The 21101-nt window shown below is 34.3% G+C and overlaps 1 protein-coding gene across 7 annotated transcripts in view; it reads right to left on the bottom strand.

Moving 5' to 3' along the window:
* Window positions 1-21101, bottom strand: part of PDE4D (phosphodiesterase 4D) — a 636407-nt gene that overhangs the window by 212300 nt on the left and 403006 nt on the right. The window contains exon 1 of one of the 7 annotated variants that reach the window (XM_083816170.1): window positions 15594-16334. The exons of the other annotated variants lie outside the window; for them this stretch is intronic. Within the exon in view, the coding sequence (XP_083672296.1) occupies window positions 15594-15718 (125 nt within the window). The 5' untranslated portion in view covers window positions 15719-16334. Of the gene's footprint in view, window positions 1-15593; window positions 16335-21101 lie in introns of those variants that run through there. 7 annotated transcript variants of the gene reach the window in all.

The following is a 21101-nucleotide window of genomic DNA, read 5'->3' as shown; positions in this document are numbered from 1 at the left end:
TCTGATCAACCAGGTGTCTGGCCACTGAAACCCCTAGGTGCTCTTCAGAAGAATTTCCACATAGCTACTCATCCCCTGCCTGGGTTATTCTGCCTCAACACTCTGCATTTCTCTTCACTGAACTTCATGATGTTAGCCCAATCCCCATAACCCTATGGTCTGAAGGCTGTTTGTCATGTTACTCACTTCCCCCTGGTCCCCCTGCCAAGGAAAAGACATTCTGTATGTCCTCTGCTTCTCCCAGATTCTGTATAGTCTTACTTTTACCTGAGTTTTTAATTCTGAAAGGCTATTTATCAAACAAGTCAAGCCTGAATTAAAATGTTCAATATTTCAAAGTTAAAAATCAGAAAAGTATTGTATGTTATACTGGTTTTGATTACTTTGAATATAAAAGATTGAAAAAAGTCAAGTGAACTTCACACTAGTAACCTTGAAATTAGTAAATCAATTTTCCTGCAATGTTAATTTCAGGTAAAAAAAACTGTTTCGTACTTTAAAAACTTCCATATGCATTGGCAACAATCCATACTTTACATGTACATTGAAAACAACAACTTCTACTGTGCAGGTACTATATTGTACTTTTTAGTATTAATAATTAAATTTTGTTAATTCTTAAAAATACTTCAGTCTTCAGGGAGAATTTAATCCTGAGATTTCCAACCCCCTCACAGCATAGTTTCAGTCTCAAAATAGACTTTTTTTTGCAATAGGTGCTTCACATGCCCAAAGGAAAAGCAGCCAGCCTCTGTTTCATAAAAGACATACTGTTCCTATGGCTTTTTCCACATAATATTTGCTGTTGCTATTGGCAGCATAATTAAGAATCAGGTCTTCCAAAAATCTTACATGTCCCCTGTTCTATACTTGGACTTAGACATCTACTAGTCACCACTGGAGGCAAGATAAAGCTTTTGATGGATTCTTGCTCTAAACTGCTATAACTGCCTTTATGTTATTTTTCCTTCAGTTAATATTATGAAATTTTTGTATGTAATATAATGTTATATGTAGAACAAAGTAATATAAAACAACATTTTGACTTCTCCTCCAATGTTCCATATTGTTTCTGGTAACTACTGTTATAGATAGCTTTATTTCTTTCTATTGAAAAGGAAAAAGGATGAGAGAAATACGTTATTTCAATAGAAACAGAACTTACTTCACTTACTTTCAGTCATTTAAAAGTTAGGGGTTAAGTTCAAGACATGTCCATGCATAGTTATGGACAAAGGGGGTAAACTTGAAAAGGTAAATCATTCCACCTGTCTTAAACAACAATTTTGGATGAACCTTTAGAGATGCCTTTCTCTTTACAATACTTACAAAAGAAACTTGAATGACTACTTCACAAAAATAGTTGACTTTTAAATTACTATGGAGCTGAATCTCAAACCAGCTGCATAATTACTGCTGTGTAGCTATATTCATTCAATTTCTTTTGCGAGCTCAGACTCTTTTCCTCAAGTTTCTGATGTCAAGAAAGCATTGGTTTTGAAAGACGGGGAAAAAAAAAAAACACAAAACTTAAGAGCCTCATTGAGAGGGTAAAAATTTAGTTCAGAATTATGAATGTCAATGTATTTTAAACCAATATTATTTTTTTCTTAGTTGGAGAATATTTTTGAAGGAAAGACAAATCCAAATCCAAATTTTTTGAATTGCAGAGTCTGTGACTACCATGGCAGCAGTGAAGTTTTATTTTCCATATGTTGTGTAACCACTCTTCAAAACTACAGTCTTACAAACAGAGATAAGAAAGACAAAAAAATTTCACATACTGCTTGAGAGAAAATATTATTACAGACCTGACTTGGTGTTTCTGTTTGAAAACATTTTACATCTGTACATTCACAAAATATATATGTAAATCCTATGTCGTTGCACAACTTAAGTCAAAATGACAAACTTCTGGTTAGTTTTACAACTGATTCTTTTCAGAGCAACCTTTTTTTCCTCAGAAATATTTATTTATATATATATTGTCCTCCTATAAATGATTTAGCCATATAAAAAATGTCTTAAGGTTAGTCTTGCATCTCAAAATAAAACAGGACCAATCACAAGCACTGATTTTGAGGATCAGTGAATAAATGTCCAAATGAATGGCTTTTGAAATTTACACAGTATAACATGGGCAGATCAAAAGACTAGATACAATACAATCACCTGTTATACAACTCCTTGGTTTACTGCTGTCTGTGATACTAAAATAACTGCTTAGTAAGTTTTCCACCTCTTGGCAAATTCATTTAGTAGTGGATTTTTTTTTTTTCCTTGTACAAGCTAACTTTGAGGATTGGAAAGAAGGCAGATATTTAAGAATTCTACACATCTCCTGCTACGCAGTTAAAACAAACAAACAAACAAACAAACAAAAAAATACTTTTACTTCTCTTACTACAAGCACCTGTATTTTATGTAACTTGTTATATGATGGTTGGAGGATTAAATTTCCTATTTTCCAAAATAATAAACTTGTTGGCTAGTTTATTGGCCATTTTCAAATTCTCAGTATACCTGGCTCTCAGTCATGCCTTGCAAATGAGGGATTTTATTTTATTTTATTTTATTTTATTTTATTTTATTTTATTTTATTTTATTTTATTTTAATTTTATACTGGGGGAAGAGGGGTTTGGCCTAGAAGCTCTCTGGCTGTTCTGGCTCTGAAATGCCACAATTTGATGGCAGAGACTAATACGGCACTAGAGACTTACAACAGACCTGTCCCAGACTAATTATCTTGAAGTTTGCTCTTTCTCATTGAGGCAGCATGTTCTGGTTGCTCTGATAAATCAGCAGAATAGGTCTCATTACAACTTTCAGCTTGAGGATGGCGTGTTTAGTGATAGTCCTGGTACTTCCTTGTATTTGATGACATCTCCCTTGTGAGATGCTACTTTGTGATCCAGAGTTTAAATAATTTTATTTTGTGAAGTCAAATCCTATCTCCATACAACCTTCAAAATACACTTTAGAGCAATTCACATCTAATTTCCCTTTGATAAGTAACATTTCTTCAACAGATGTTGTATTTCAGAGATCTGTCATATTGCATGTCATCAGTACTAGGTATTTTTAACCGTACAAACTTACTTTCTCATCAGTAACATAATACCTTCTCTCAAAGTTCAACAATTGTATTTGTTATTATCACTACTTATCTAATTCACCATAGTATCTAGGAGCCTGAGGAGTGAAATAGGGCTCCAGGTTGTTAGCTATGAAACAAACATTTTCAAATCACAGAAAGGCTTTTATATTAATTCAAATATTTCTAGTGGGTAAATCAATCAATAGTGACAGAAAAAAAAGGTTATCCAAATTTAGTAAGGTTGAAATTTATGATCCCTTCATAATATATAGCTTTTTTATCAAGTGCCATTCTGTACACCTAGAAATTAAACAGAAAGTCTTTGGGCTTCTGAACTTTCTTCATTTAACTGAATATTGTTCAGAATGATTTATATTTGCAGTACCAGATAGGCATAAAATACAGTGATACAATAGCTTTGCCAGACTATGAGGATGTATCAATGATCCTATTCTAGTATCAGGAACATTTGAGAAAGCATTGTTAGCAAGCATCAGTACTACATATCTAAGTGATATTTAAGTGACAGGAAGAGGTTAAGTGTTTTATTAAAAAGTAAAATTTGAAATGACAATTAAATCATAATCCAATATTCTGCTTAGAGAACATTATAGTGTTTATAGCACTTCAGCATATGCAAATGAAAGCTGCATCTCATCAGTTGCTGTAATACTGAGGACAATATTTATTATGTGCCACATGAGGTGTCTAAGTCCTGGACAGAATTTGAGTTGCAGATGTTCAGTGAATCAGCAAAGCACACAGAACTCCTCTTTTTCTTCAAATTATGGTATCACCAAAAAAAGGAATAAAGCAACTGCAATAGCTTACCCATCAAAAAGATGACAAAAATGTTCCAGTAAAAAAGAGCTTCCTGATTAGGAGGGATTGTAATTACAAATATATGACTTAGAAACTGAAAGGAATACTCTCAAAAATCTTACTGAAATTAATAAACTGTGGTGTTGTGGTTTTTGTTTGTTTGCTTGTTTGTTTGTTGTTTTTGTAAGGCAACATAGCAAAATCTTGACTGCAAGGAACTACAAATAAAATTTCCATTCATTTTAGGGCTACTTTACATCGTCAAAGCAATATGTGGAAGACTGCAAAGAAGAGTACAAGCATGAAATATGAAGTTCAGAAGGGTAAAAAAGATGAAAAATACATTGGAGAAAGCAACTGTATCTAATTCTCTATGAAGAGAGAAAAATACAATGACGGAATGAGCAAGTGAGACTGAAAGCGGTTTTATGGCATGAGAATTACATCAGTATCATTCCCTGATAATACAGAAGTGAAAGAGCAACTACTGAAGTTAGATCTGTGGCATATTAGTCCTTAGTAGACATTAGCTTGTTACATGAAGGCTTCTCACCTAGGTGTCAGCAAAACTAACCTTTTTCCTGAAGAAGAGAATTGCAAGAAAATAACTGGCATAGTCTTAATATTTCTTAATAAAGATACCAAGATACATATGGTTCAGCAATCAGTTTCAGACTCAGAGGAGCATATGTTAAAAACGAATGGGTTTATCATCCAAACTTCCATTTTGCATATATGCAACTACTGAAATATTAATGGGTGATATTCACCCTTATCAAGTCAGGGACACACCCCACAGTGTAAGCATCCGCTTCAAATTTCTTGTTTTTTGTTGTTTTGTCTCAGTCATAAAGCTATTTAAATGTATATTTCCACTACTAAATAAAAAAGGTAGTAACAATGAGTTGCTATGTTTATCCATTGGCCAGAATCTGTTGCTTTGTGCATTGCTCTTATTTACTTTTTGGAATATATTTGTTTGTTGAGATCCAGTAAGCTTTCCTAATAGCGATTTGATTTTGTTTTTACTGAAAAGTAACGAGAGATTACGGAAAATACACAACTGTGCTATATGTTTACACAAATCAAACATATTGCAATTTATCAGGACTCTCTTCAACTGAAGCTCTCAGTGGAGAGCTTCCTAACATTTTTACTTCTTACCAGTGATTTCATTAAAATTATAAATGCCTGATATGAAAACAAAGTTGTGATGGATATTTGCCAGTTGAGTCACAAAACAGACAAGTGTTAATGAAAGCAGATGGAAAAAAAAGCAGGAGTGTACCATATACACACCTTTTCCTTGTCAAGGAAGTCGTAGCTATACAACCAAGTATTATGTCACATAGAAAATCCTAGCTGGCTTTTTGTGTTCTACAAGGGGAGATAAAGGGATAATATCAAGTCTAATACTCTGCTCTTAACCAGATTTGAAAGCACTGGCATCAGCTTTGGCCAAATCTCTAGCCTGAAAATATAAGCGATTACATACTGGGCAAATTTGTGAACCACCATAGTCAGATTTAACTCGTAGAAAGAGCCATAAATTAACTTCCTTTGCATATATATTTTTTTTTAAGTTTGAAATTAGATTTATGCTACTTAATGCCTTTGCAACACTCCCTTAAAGGACTCAGTCCAACAGGAATGTTAGAAGCTGCATTTACTGGGGGGAAAAAAAAAAAAAGTTATCTTTTAGACAAGACTGAGCTAAAAACCAGTCATGTATGTTGGAAAGGAGAGTCAGATGACCTGATTCTAATCATATAAAATGGGAAGTCTAGGAAATTCTGAAAAATGGTCATCACATTAATTCTTCTATTCATTTATATTTTTATTCTTACACTTTTTTAGGTTTCATACTGTCAAGAGACATATTAATGAGAAAATCAGGAAATTTTGACTAGACATCCATTTTTGACTAGACATGTGACTCAAACTGGCAGAATCATAACACTAACCAAAACAGAAAAGCAAGATCCAGCTGCAGGAGAAGTTAGCCACTGGCTTTACCAAACATACAAAACAACAGAATGCATTTTGTTTCTTGATATTTTGATTTGGGTTTCAAAATAATCACTCTACAACACATACAGAATTCATATTGCTTGCACAACAGATCTCCCACCAGACAGTAAACAAGCCACACAGCTTCATATTGAGTGATATCTGCTTTCATTTGATATGGCAAGTATTGCCCATTGATCCCATTTTCACTTTCCCTTTGTGCATTCCCATAGCCCCTTTGCATGATCACAATACGCAGAGCTCAGTCAGAGGTTCAGTCCACTGGATTGTGTGACAGGCTATGCATCCTCTTCTCCCTCAAACACATTATATACAGTCCCAAAAGGAGGGGCAGTCTTCATCAGCTATGTTCTACCTCAGACATATTTTTAAAAATGAGGGGACAAAGCTTGACAAAGCTTGAAGCAAAATAAATAAATAAATAAATCTGTTTGGAGACCTAGATAGGTATACTTCCAATGCTGTCTCTTTCATTATTGTTTTGCATTATTTTTGCAGATTCTAAATAAAAAGGATAAACACTTAATGTAGTACTGCTTATTAAAAACTTTGAATGTCCTAGTATATTTTTATACAAGATTACAAGGGTAGTTAACATCGTTAACAATGATTTGATTGAAACATTGATTACAAGAGTAGTTAAAATTGAAAATGTGGCTGTAACAAGGTTATATTTAAATGGCAGAAAGTTTATCTTTCTGTTCTCTATTTCTTTCATCATAATTCCTAACACCATTTTGTTCTTTGGCTGCTAGAGAGCACTGAGAAAATGCTTTCATAGAAAAAACAAACCACCAAGATTGTGTTCCTGAATGGAAACTGCTGTTCAGAGCCTCTGGATGTGTAGGTGAAATTCCAATTCTTTACGCCTTATGCCTTACCTCATATTTATCTGTGTTCAATTAAATCTGATATTTTATTACATACAATGCACTGAGGTCCTTCTGCAATTCTTCATAGTCCATTTCTGTTGATACTCTTGAGAAGGATTTTGGAACATCACCACCATGTTGTTTGTGACTCACCATGACCTACAAGTTCTCTCCTAAGAGCTGCCAGTGCAGCTGCTGAATTGTTGATATTTCCAGTCTGTTCATGTTTTCTAAGAACTTTGTGCTTGCCTGCCCTGAATTTCATCTGGATTGACTCTCACCTATCCTAAATTAAGGACAGTTAAAGACAGTTAGTTTAGTTATCCTAAACTAAGCTTTTGCAGCTTGTAATCCACACATTTTGCAAGTACTTTCTATTTCATCATATAATTTAAGATCTTCACACAAGCTAACTTAAGTCACCTTAATTGACCTTAAAAGTTTGCAGCTTACCATAAACAAATTTAAACCACATGGATTCTCAGTTTGTACTAATTTAATCAAAACCACATTTCTCTAGTTTGCTTGCAAGATTCTCGTGGGACAATACCATAAGCTTTCCTAAAAGTAAGGTACATAAAATTCTCATCTTTCTCCTAATACTAGTCCATTTACCCTGCTAAAGAACAGAATCCCTTTGATTGAAGATAATTTCTCTTAATCTGCACTGGCTGTCGGGGTTCTTTTCCACTTAATTGTCTACTAGTTGCATATAAATTGATTGTGTGACAAATCATTAACTATCTTTCTGGGCATGAAAACTAAGGTTCAAATATGCTTTTAAGCTTAAAGAGTTTCCTTTCTTCAGCATAGCCACTGGAACCACTGGTTTGCATGCTTTTAGGCCATCACAAACCCCAGGCAAAATATTTTAGCTTTGATTTGTGACAGACAAAAGGCAATATATTCAACCAGCCAAAAGTTAGAAACAGCAGAAGATATTTCTGCCCCAGTAAATTGGAAAGCACATTATTACATAGGGCCAACACCATGGCTGGTTCAGGAATTGATTTACAAACAGCTCAAACATCCATTTCAGAATTAGGAACAGAGCAGCTGACTGAGAGCTCAAATTACCTGTTTTGTTTTGTGACTACATGTCTGTCCTAAGCTCTCAGACCTCAGTCATGGAGAATGAAGCTAAGGTATTTTTTCTTCACACTGCAAAAGGCCGAAGGGTTGTTACCACAGATCAGCTAATGTGCAGTAACTCAATCCTGTGTTTCAATACCCTGGTTTCAGCTGGTATCGTTAATTTTTTTCCTAGTGCCATGTGTTGGATTTAGGATGAGAATAATGCTGACAACACACTGACGTTTTAGTTGTTGCAGAACAGTGCTTAACACTAAGTCAAGGACTTTTCATCTTCTCACACCACCCTGCCAGCAAGGGGGCTGGGGGTGCACCAGGATCTGGGAGGGGACACAGCCAGGACAGCTGGCCCAGGATGGACAAAGGGATGTCCCACACCATGTGGTGTCGTGCTGAACAATAAACATCATGATTTGGCTGGGAAGGGCTGCTGTTGCTCAGGTACAGGCTGGGCATCAAACAGCAGGAGGTCAGCAATTGTGCTGTACATCCCCTGTTTTGTAAATTCCTTTGTTATTTTTATTTATTGTTATTTTCCCTTCCTTTTCCATCCTATTAGACTGTCTTTATCCCAACCCACAAGTTTTATTTTATATATATATATATATTATTTTTTTTTTCTTTCCTATTTCCTCCCCCAACCCACTGGAGGGAAATGAGCAAATGGCTATGTGGTGCTTAGCTGCCCACTGGTCTAAACCACAACACTCAGCCATTAAGAAGACTGCGTACAATTTCTTCTGACAACTTTTCCCCCAACTTTTTAAAGATGGAGCCCTCACTATTTCTCTTGATCTATCCCACTTCAGGACAATATAGAAAGTACTCATTAATTATTCAACTAATTTCTTAGATATTTTCATTTTAAGACTTTTAAAGAGCGTGGCTCTGAACACTATAAACTGTATGTTAGTGATAAAAGCTGCTTTTCATTCATGACAAAATTGCCTCAAATGAAACAGCATTTTACATTCTTAATGATGGAAATGGCAAACTTCAAGTTTCAGTACTTTTGCTGACACAAGCTTTTCCCTTATATTTTGAGCTATGCTTCCAGTAAAACCCCTAGTGCTCAAATCTGCCACCATTCACTCGTGTGTTTCCATGAAATTTAGTGTTGCCTAAAACAGGTCATTTTCAATGTATTGGTACTTGGTTTCAGCACATTACTGTTAGTAAAGAGAAAGCTGAAATCAATCTCCACTTGCATGCTAACCTACTACAAACAAAAATCAGTTGGTCTTTATTTTTCTTTTCTCCCTAGACTTTGCTATTTACTATACAGTATTTGATAACTGATTAATTAACTATATTCAAACTGCAAAAAGCCATGTAATCATCAATAGCAACTATCCTGTACTTACTGTTACATGAGAAATACATTTTTTTAATGTTTAAACTACTTTGTTATTCTGCAAGTCATTATAATTTCCAAAAATATTCAGTGCCATCATTTCTTCACTGGACTAACTCTGCTTATACTATTCAGACTGCTTTTTCCTTTTGTTCAAAAACATCTTCTGCTTTTTCTCTTTCAAAATAAAATTAAGCAACACATAAGCTAATATATATCATGATACAGATCCTTAAGAACAGTATTCTTCTAGTAATTCTGAACTAAGGGGGAAAGCTACCAAAACTGAAGTAGTGAAAACATCACCAAAAGTGATTATGTTTAACAAGAAACTGAACAGAAACAAACTAGCCAAAAAACTAAGTAAGTTAACAAAAATTCTGATGGTGTTTTCACCATTTGATTTATCATTTTAGTGTCTATACTTGCCTAATAATGTTGACATCTGTGATTTATCATTCTACTCTGAGATTCTCATCTCCGTGTTATATTTCAGAATCTTACAGAAGCTTCTGTTAGAAAAAAATTGAAGTAACTTTCAATTAGTTAAGAAAATTCTTTTCTCCCTTTATTTACTGTAGTTCCTTCTAGTCATCAAGCAAATAAGCAAAAATCATGAAAAAAATGCATTTCTCTAACATATTTAAAGTATGTTTTACTGAAAATAGAAAAACTTGGACACTCCTTAAAGGTACCTATTTTATTTTTTAGGTTGTCTAAGACACAAATACTTTGCCAGTGTCCTCCAGCTAAGTCTCCCTTGAAAAAACTCCTCTTAATTACAAAATGAATCAAATGAAATACAGAAACAAAACATTAGATGAGGTAATTAGAACTGAACTGAAAATCCTAAAATTTAACTGGAAAAAAAAAAAGAAAAAAAAAAAAAAGGCTTCTTGGCTAGTGGAACGTTTCTTATTTTGCTTTGTTGTGGAGGTGCTTTCATAATGTTTTCATTAATTTTTTCTATGTCAACAAGTTAAACAACTTAAACCTAGGACTTTCCCCATAAAGTATGTCTCGTGTAACAGTCATGCACTGACGGTCACGCATTAAAAAGTGAGGGTTGTAACAAAAGCAGGCCAGCTAGTAAATCATACTGTGCTGTAAATGTTCTGTAGTCACAGTCGTCTTAAACCTTACCAAAGTTTAAAAGGAACAAGAATGAAAGCAAAAAATGATCATTAAAATACCAGTGAGCTCTGTGCAGCAGCAGTTAATCATCTGGGGTATTTATAATGAAAGGAATTAATGAAGAAAATTTGTATTGGACCAAGTTAAATAGCAGATAGCAGTAACAGTATATTCATGCCTGTGAGAAGAAAAGATAGAATGAAGAAAAATGTATGATTTAATGTTAAAAAAATATATATGTTTTCTACTACTGGAAATTGGATATAAAATTAAGAAATTATAGTACTTAAGAAATTATTATTCCAAATCTATGTCAGTACTGCTCACAAACAAGAAGCAAATAAAGTAAGCACTTCACAGTTTCTACAACAGTAGTGTACATTGCAGGGAGGTAAAGCAAGGTGGTCAGGACTGTTGGGATCACCTGACATTCATGGTAGGAAAGAATGTCTGTTTCATAGAAACTGAAAAGAAGAGTGTGTGCAAACTCTTTCAGGCACTTTGCTCACAAAAATATCATGTATTAGGGGAAGAACAAAAGGGACAGAAATTGCAAGGTAGTGTGAGTAAGTGTTACGTTATCTACAGAGGCCAGTGCTGTAACTATGACATGGTTAAGCATCTTCTCAATACTGAAAGGTCAGGAGATAAAAAGCAACCAGCTAATCAGAGTCCATGATGATGGAGAAAGAGGTAGGAAAGGGAATGGGAATTTTCCCATGAGGAACAGTTTTATCAGTTAGTTTAGGATCTTTTTTAGTGTGCCACTACAGAATGATGTATGCTGAATTGAAAACACCATCACCTACTAAAGCAGCATTTATTTCAAGCATCCTGGAGCATTGAAAGCTATCACTTCCAAAATAATATACCTCACAGAGTTTACAGCTAGGCAAATTGAAGGTGTATGATGAAATTGCATACATTAGAATGACTCTGAAGGAACAACAAAAAATGTTCTAGAGAGAGTTTCAGGCAGAATATAATATGGGTACCTAAATGTTATAATGTAGAAGATGCTTGTTGGAATTAAGGTTGCTCACATCAACCAGAGAGGATAACAGAAAGAAATTAAACAGTTGATCAGCTCCCTGATACAGGTCAGTTTGTGCCACAGATGAAGAAACATTTTGTTTTTTAATAAGCAAGTTTTATATCAAAATCAGACTAGCCAAGTGCTCCTTACATTGCCAAATCCAGCTATACCAGCTTACTGAAGTACTGGATGAGCACTGCATACTATATACTGTGTTTAAAAAACAAACAAACAAACAAGCTAATTTTCCCCTGCATGTTGAACACAATTTCCCTCTATATTCTTTTTTCAACAGAAGAAGAAGAAAAAGCAGGGCTTCTTTATGTCTCTCAGTTAGAACAAATAACTTTTTTTCCCACCAATTAGTTCCCAATAAAGTCAATTCCTACTTGGAACATGATGTGCTTTTCATCATGGTTCACCATAATAATATTGGAGCTTACCGATTGTGTCATTCTATTTTAATGGACATGGAGATATAACTAATACATGAACATTAGTCCAAGTCCTAGGTCCCACCACTGCATCACTGCTATTGAAACATTTCCATGGATACCATTAAAATGAATAGCTTGACGATTTAACAGAAAAAGCTACTTGTACTCAGATATAGGCCTATGTGAGAAACAGTCTTCTTTTTTGGCTAGCAGTTTTGTGATCTCATCCTATTCCAGAACTGAATCCTAATGCAGAATGGGAATTTCAAGTGACCTAAAATTTTAAAAGCCCTACACTTCAAATAAACTGTAATGTTTTTGGTATTAAAGCTATGAAATATTTCTTTTCCATGTATTTTTATTTATTTATTATTTCTTCTATTCAGAGACTTCAGAGGCCTCCCTCATAATATATCTAAACCAAAGTCCTTTGAAACAGAAATTTGACACATTTCTTAATACAGATATAAAGAAATTATCAGTTTGAAAAAAATAATAATAATAAACTCCAAACAATTTGATGATATAACTCTGTAAAAAGTTTCACTTTTAAGAAATACTTTTAAAATACAAAAATACTTGTCTCTGTTTTGGTAGCAGCCACTAACACAAGCATGAGAATATTGCAAAATGTGTAAATGTATGAGTGGGTATGTGTATAATGTATACATGCATACATACGAATTACTGTTTTCTTTAAAAAATATCTTGCAGGTATCAATGTAATACATCATTCTCACTCCACAGCCTAGTTACAACTCCCTGGTGTCTGCTATTAGTATCTGGTTATGAAAGATGTATTTGTTTCCCAAAATCTTGTTGAATTATTCACTAATGACTAAACTTAGTCAGCTGAGAGACTTCTTGCATGTTAAGTATTGAATTTAGTGCAATCTTTGAGAGAAAATCTCATAGCCCTACAAACAGAAAAACTGCCAGAAAACTTAGACCCTGGGTATAGAGAGAGCAGACTTCAGGCTGCCCAGGGAACTAATTTGTAAGATCCCCAGGGATTCTGCTTGTGAAGACATTGTGGTCCATCAGTGCTGGTCACTTTTTAAGTACCATCTTTAGAGCATCAGAGAAGGCAATTCCAAAATGTTGGAAGCCAAGAAGGTGGGGCAAAAGACTGGCTTGGCTGAGCAGGGATCTTCTTCCAGAGCTTAGGTAGAAAAGAGCAGTGTATGGACTCTGGAAGTGAGGTCAGGTGACGTGGGAGGACAACAGGGATGTTCACCACTGCAGGGAGAAAACCTGTGCAGCCAAAGTTCAATTTGAGCTGAAGCTGGACAGTGCTATGGGGGACAACAAAAAGGGCTTTTTCAAGTATGTTAGCAGCAAAAGGAGAACCAGAGATAACACTAGTCTGTTACTTGATGTGGTTGGTCACTTCACCAATAGGGATGTGGATAAACGAGAGTTGTTTAATGCCTTCTTTGCTTCTGTTTTAACACCAGTGATGGGCCCAGGGACACCCAGAGCCCCGAGTTAGAGGAGAAAAAAAAAAAAAAAAAAAGAGAATGCTACCTAATACCAAAGATTGCCCCTAAACTCCTTCCAACTGCACTCCTTCCAACCAGTTAAATCTGTGTTTTCTTCTGCTATGTAGAACAAGCCTCTCTGCAGATCCACACTCAGAAAGGAAGACTAACTTGGTCTATTAGCAGGTAGGAGTTTTCCTAGTGAAACAGTCATCTTAAATATTGCATAATCTCTAGTTCTGGCTCTGAAGTTCTAATCATTTCCTTAATTTTCACTATAAGAATATTTCCACTGACTTTAATATTACAGAATACTTTAATTATGATATTTGTTCTCCCAAGAGCTCCTAAGCAATACTCGGCACCATAAAACTAATAATTCTTTGCTTAGAAATTCTTTACCTACTATATTTTGGCAAGTTCTACCTTAAACTAGTGCAACTGAAAAAAATGACATATGAACATTTTGTCTTTGAAATTAACCTGTGCATAGCATCTCTTCTGCCCCCTGAAATGAGAGCAAGGAGTTCCAGCTCTATGGAGTGCAGCCTTACACTGTTGCTTGCATGGGTTTTTTAAAGGAAGTGAAATCACGGATAAAGACCTATGAAATTTTGGGGGGTTGGAAGAATTTAAATTCCTAATACTATTTTTAGTGACTTTTATTTTCCAGCTGATTTCATTTTGAGCTTTCATGAGAGGAAGGAGAAGGACATGCAGTCACACAGTGCAACAACCTCTTCTATGAAAACCCAGAGGCTACAGAGTTACATCAGCTATTAAACTTGTTAAAAACTTAACTAAAACAGACGCTAAATAAGAAAGGGTCTTCTTTATAAAAGGCAGTTTTACACTGGCTACAAATTAATGTAATGTCATAGAAAGAGATCAACAGATGTATTGTGTCACACTTAGTGGATGCTAGCTAGCATCAGCCTCCATGTGTCTCAACAGCAGCAGAGACTGAAATATTTTGTGAAGACAGTATAAAGGAGGAAATTTCTTTGGCTTACACCTACAGATCATTCACTGGTGGTAAAAGCAACTTATGAACTTGTTCATCAGTATGTGAATTTCCCTGTCCTTTTATTATTTTTTTTTCTCTGTATATCTGCCAACTCTGACTGATGTGTACTCGCCAAAGACTGGAGTTTCCATGGTATCAAATGGTTTTTTCCATTTTCATTTCCATTTTCCATTTTTCCATTATCAGAAATATTACAGAAAAGTATCATTTTTCTGATACTGGAGATTTTTTTTATTGCAGATTTCACATTAGATTTTTTATTCTCCACGTTAAAGTTTGGCTTTTTCTATTTAAAATCTACTTATAGTCTTGTCATTTTGATAAAAAGTCTCATACTTATGTACTATATATGAAGGACTTGAGATTAAAAATATTTATTTAAACTGAAACTACAGCTGGAATATAAGATCATTTTTCTTAAAGTAGTTAAAAAAAAAAAATCTCACTAGTTTACCTTTTACTAAAATGAGTCTTTCCTAAAACACTAACTGGATAACAGTAGTTCTCTGATCCCAGATGGAATTTTACCTATATGTTTTTTACACTATGACAAAATAAAAGGAGATTGATTTTTATACAAGAACTTGAATCATGTCTTTCAAACCCATTCATAAAATAAGTTTCTCTTCTTGGCATAAAATGGCATAGAAATAAATTCTGTCACAGTGAATAACATGCAAAAGGTTGTTTTTAGTTATTTTGTTAAAATACAGGACAAATATATTCAGATTAAAAGATATTAAATATTCCATGTTGTGCATACTATCTGACAAATAGGATTAAAAATAAATTCTGACCAATCAAATTCATAATATATTTTTGCTTGAAATTTAGAGATAACAATAAGCCTCATTTACTTGTATTTAAAAACTTAAGTAACATTTCTTCCCTGGAAAACTGTCAATTTATTACTGCAAATACATACAGTACTATCCTGTCCAAAGAGAAAAATAGGCTGAATAGATTGTTCATACCTCTGTGAAAAACAGATAAATTTCTGCTGATATAAGCCAGATATTTATTGTAGTTACCTGGTACTGTATTTTTTTTATCATTGCACTTCTCTTCCACAGTTCAATACTGAATACAAACAAAGCATATTTAGCATGCCCCTTCTCCCCCTTCCTCAATGCACGAACACAGAAGGTTTAAAGGCAGCAAGCTGTAGACAATGCAAACACTTTGCTGAAGAACAATAAAGTCTCATACCGTCTTTTTTGCTGTTTAATGTCAATTGGCTTGTTAATAGCATAAGGTGATCCATGAATGTAAGCACTCCGGAATCTAGCCACTTTCTTCAGAGTCAGGTGCTCACAGCTGGATGGTAAACTCATTGTATCCCAATAGAAGCAGCATAAGACTAGTAGCCAAAAAGATGCATTCCTGGGAAAACTAGAAACAAAATGTGTTTGGATGGAAAGCAAATGCTCCTCTTTTCAGCTGCAGCAGCCACCCTCGTGTATGCAGGAAGTCGGCTGCTTATTTCCATCCAGTCATACTCCAACCAATTACTGATTAAGCAGATAAAGCGGAAAGTCTCTCAGGAACCATTTTACCCTACTCCTAGGCACTCATCTTTTCTCTAATTTTTTTTTTTTTCCTTTGTTGGAGTCAGGCAATAAGCACAGCACAATCAGTTAAGAATAATGTCTAAAAGAGCCACAGACTGAATTCACTTTCAAGCAGTGGGTGGGTCAGGAGAACTACTGTTGCATATATCAAAAGATCTCTGTGGGATGACAGGGATCTATCCACTGGTAAATTTGAAAAGGTCAAATAACTTTTCAGATGCATGGTATGAACTCAGATTGATTGAATTTGTATACGTATTATTTCAGAATTTAATCCATGTAAAGACAAAAAGATGATCACATACGTTTCTGTTAAGGAAGTTTTATATTCTGTGATATATTTCTTACTGCACAGCATCACATTCTCTGCTAATGCAAAGTAACAAAACACATACAACCTCACAGAAGAACTTGTTTAGTCTTCAATCAACAGGAACATATTAAATTGTTTTCTCAAATTATAAAAGACACTGTTTTTTATACATTCAAATCCTCAAAATTATTTATATGATTTTCTTTATTTATGAAAGGGCATCAAATCAGCCTCCACAATTTCAGCCTCTGTGCAATGTTCTAAGAGGTATCAAGTACAAAAACCTGAGCAGTAGTGCTTCAATAGTACCTTGGAAATCACATCAATATCAAATTATTAAATAGATTTTACACTCTAGCATGAAAATTTGAGGCATACAAAGGAGATTTATATTCAGTACCGAAAAAGTTATACCACAGAGAACTGGAAAACTGGGGGTTTTGTATAAATATAAATATAGTATGCACCTAAATCTATCTGGCTAATATTAATCCTCATGAATTGCTGGAATTAAATCAAAGGAGGCTGCAAAGGTGGAACCCCAACAGGAAACAAGACAAAAAGAAAGATAAGCCTCCTTGAGAAAACAATTGACGGGGGAGTGTTCCTGAAAAGGAAATACCCTCTGCCTGGCTCCAGTAAGAGTGGCAGAATTTACCTTTCTTGGGCTGCGGAATGCTAGGGAAAATAAAAAAAAAAAAAAAAAAAAAAAAAAAAAAAGAACCAGGTATTAAGGAGGCATCCCAAAGCATCCCAACAAAAGTAGACAGTAGGGCTACCCACAGAAAGACGTCAAAGGAGGCTGCATCTCCTTGACATTGCTACAATTAACTGGAAGGGGGGATCCTTACATGATCTGACAAGAAAAGTTCAGATATGCACATTGGTCATGTGCTTGGTCACATTTCTTCCTATGTAATTTGTTGAAGAGACAGAAATTAGTTCATTTTTTGAAAACATTGATCTGTGAGTGAATTCAACTATTTCAACTAATTCTCAGCTCAGAAGTAACCGAAGTGACTGATCTTGCACTGCTGGAACAGGAGGGACTGGTGCCCAGGGAGGCAACCACAGTGCAGCCGTACCACAGGCTACCACCCCCAGTGGCTTGCTGAACACTGAAATTATTTGTCCTGTATCTCTGGCAGGTGTCAAAATCCTCAGACGACTTGGTAATTAACAAAAAAAAAAAAAAAAAACAGACAAAAGGCTGACAGTCATCTGTCCTTTACCTTTTCTTTGTGTCAAAACTGCCATCGTAACAGCCTGTTTTAAGTTGTTCTTTATTCCATTTATGTCCTAAAACATTTTTGTGTGCATAATTCAAATATAATTTTGCATACTCAATAATTTTAAGACTGAACTCAAGTTAAGTAAACTTTATTCTGCATTAACAGCCACTCTAAGTAAAAGGCTATTCATGAAAAGATAAAAATAACTGAAATGAGACCGCCTGAAAATCTGCTTTACGTGTGTCAAAAATACTATAGGCTACATTTATTTCTAGAAGATATCAGCAGTTAAAAATCCTTTAGAAATGAACTCAAGTTTGTAAAACATATAGTTAAATGAATAAATTAGTTGAATTTAATCCCTAAGTAACAATTCTCCAGCTTGTAAATACAGCTATTACAAAAAAAAAAAAAAAAAAAAAAAAGCAAACAACTCTCAGTCTTCTACCCCTCTACCTTCTATTTTTTACTTTTTTCAAAGTCAATTATTTCTGTTTTCTTTTAATGGAACTAAAGATAGCTTTAAGGCAATATTTCTATATATGGAACTGATTCTTCCTTGTTAATGAGGTGGAATAAGTTATTTCCATTATTTCCATTTGATAATGGGTACATATGCAGAACTGGAAATATTTGTTCTAGATACAAAAATTGACTTAACTGATGCATGTTCACATAGTTATGTCACAGAGAAGACTCATCTCCGAGGAAAAAGTCAAAATGTTCATTGCAGCACTTCAGGAGCCCAGCTGCGTGGGCAAATTCTCTACTGAACTGTTAATGCCTGTGCTCTAGCCAGTGCATTCCCTGTGCAGACCTCAACAATATTGGGTTAAAGAGCTGGAAGTCTCTAGGATCAGCCCCAGCAACCTTCCCCTCTTTAGAGGTGATACTAATTTACAGGGAAATTTATGGCAAATGATCTACTCCCATCACATGGTCACACATCAGGTGGAAGTATCCTCCCGACTGCAAAACACTTCCTACAGTTCCAAAGAGCCCATTGGGCACAATTATTTTTACTTTCTTTGGGGGTAGATTTTAAGTATGGAACTATTCTAATTTTAAAGTCCTGTAACAGTTATGTGCAGTGAAACCTGGTATTTACCTGACAACTCTTTTTAACTCAGTCAATTATGGATCTTTAAAAACTATACATTAGTTAAAACTATACATGTCTTATCTGTAACACCTTTGTAAAATGTGCAGCCAGAAAATATGAACCTGTTTGTACATAATGTGTCAGTAGTAACGTGTGTGCAGGTAATTAGACCATAATGGAAACACACTGAAGTAAAGAAATTTCAGTGGAACAATATTGTATCAGGATATATAAAAATATTTTGAGATTGGGCTGAATTTTGTGGAACTTTGGCAGAAAATTTGAAAATACTTCATTCTGATATTTTAGAAGGAATTTGAATTTTTCACTGATGTATGGCTTGTTTTAAAACCATTTACGATATACAAAATATTCTAAAGTGAAAATATAAGTGAAATATCTTACTTTTTCCCATAAAAATATTTAAGTGGGTACTAAATTAATTCAAGATTTTTCATCAAAACCTCCTATTCTCTCCCTTACGTATCACAAAGACATTAGAGTTGCCCCCCAGGTCCATCCAGCTCAGCCTCCAATTTCCAACATTGACTAAGAAGCCTACCATTTACGTTGCAGAGTTCCTAATGATAAAACCAGAAATGTTCTATAGGTTGAATTTTAATAACTGTGTTACAAAATTTCATATTGTTCTAACATAAGAATTATTTAAGTGGACAGAGAAACCAATTAATGTAAGCAACTAAAAAATCAAGAGTTCTTATTAAATCCTGCCTCCAACCATAAATACTCAGTGTCACAGTATATGGTGTTACACATGAAAAAATATTAATGAAATACTGCTATAGTTACACAGCAGAACAATTCTGTTTATTCATCTCTCCAAATGAACATCTTCCTTGAACATCAGCTGCTACTACTATATTTAGAATAGCAAGGTAGCAATGCCAAAAGTTGTTTATTGAATAGGCAAAATAAAGACATTTTAGAAACATTAGGTGACGTGAATATGATTATTTCTGTAGCAAACTGACTACTGATTTGGCAGGTTAGGATTACATTTTTATATTCTGTATAGGTTAATAATCATCTCATTTCTGAATCCATTTCTCAGGTATATGAAATGTTCTTTTTATGGGATATCACCTTTCATGGATATATTTATTTTACCAAAATCAAGCATGTATCATGTATTTGCACACTATTCATTGGGGCTAATTAAAATTGACAACATACAAGTGAAAGACTATGCATCCCATTAGTGGTTTCGACTGACATATTTTTTCCCATAAGAAATTTTATTTTTGTGAAGTTTATAATTTCTATTTAATTTTCCACTTTTATTTTTTGCTTTATTAATATATCCATGAATTAATCAAAGCAAAAGAATTATGCTGTGGTTCCAAAACTAAAGAGGTTTAACATTGCTATTATCAAAACTTTGTGATTACCACAGAAAAACTACAAAGAGTACATCACTGTCCTCTATATAAGTTCACCTCCACATTCTACGACATTTGAAAGTACATAACATTGACCTAGTAGTATTCATTATCTCTTCCCAACATGATTTAACTAGGCTGTCTTAAAACCTTACTTAAAAAGAAAGAGAAGAAAGAAAGAAAGAAAGAAAGAAAGAAAGAAGAGAAAGAGAGAAAGAAAGAAAGAGAGAAAGAAAGAAAGAGAAAGAAAAGAAAGAAAGAAAGGAAAGAAAGAAAGAAAAAGAAAGAAAGAAAGAGAAAGAAAGAAAGAAAGAAGAAAGAAAGAAAGAAAGAAAGAAAGAAAGAAGAAGAAAGAAAGAAAGAAAGAAAGAAAGAAAGAAAGAAAGAAAGAAGAAAGAAAGAAAAGAAAGAAAGAAAGAAAGAAAAGAAAGAAAGAAAGAGAAAGAAAAAGGGAAAGAAGGAAGGAAGGAAGGAAGGAAGGAAGGAAGGAAGGAAGGAAGGAAGGAAAGGAAGGAAAGAAGAAAGAAAGAAAGAAAGAAAGAAAGAAAGAAAGAAAGAAAGAAAGAAAGAAAGAAAGAAAGAAAGAAAGAAAAAGAAAAAGGAAAGAAGGAAGGAAGGAAGGAAGGAAGGAAGGAAGGAAGGAAGGAAGGAAGGAAGGAAGGAAGGAAGGAAGAAAGGAAGAAGAAGAAAGAAAGAAAAGAAAGAAAGAAAGAAAGAAAGAAAGAAAGGAAAAAGAAAGAAAAAGAAAGAAAGAAAGAAAGAAAGAAAGAAAGAAAGAAAAGAAAGAAAGAAAGAAGAAGAGAAAGAAAGAAAGAAAGAGAAGGAAGGAAGGAAGAAGAAAGGAAGGAAGGAAGGAAAGGAAGGAAGGAAGGAAGGAAGGAAGGAAGGAAAGAAAGAAAGAAAGAAAGAAAGAGAAAGAAAGAGAAAGAAAGAAAGAGAAAGAAGAAAGAAAGAAGAAAGAAAGAAAGAAAGAAAGAAAGAAAGAAAGAAAGAAAGAAAGAAAGAAGAAAGAAAAAGAAAGAAAGAAAGAAAGAAAGAAGAAAGAAAGAAAGAAAGAAGGAAAGAAGGAAAGGAAGGAAGAAGGAAGGAAGGAAGGAAG

The sequence above is a fragment of the Anser anser genome (genome assembly GCF_964211835.1).
Source record: "Anser anser genome assembly, chromosome: Z".
Classification (NCBI taxonomy): domain Eukaryota; kingdom Metazoa; phylum Chordata; class Aves; order Anseriformes; family Anatidae; genus Anser; species Anser anser.
This window is presented reverse-complemented; position numbering and strand designations above follow the sequence as displayed.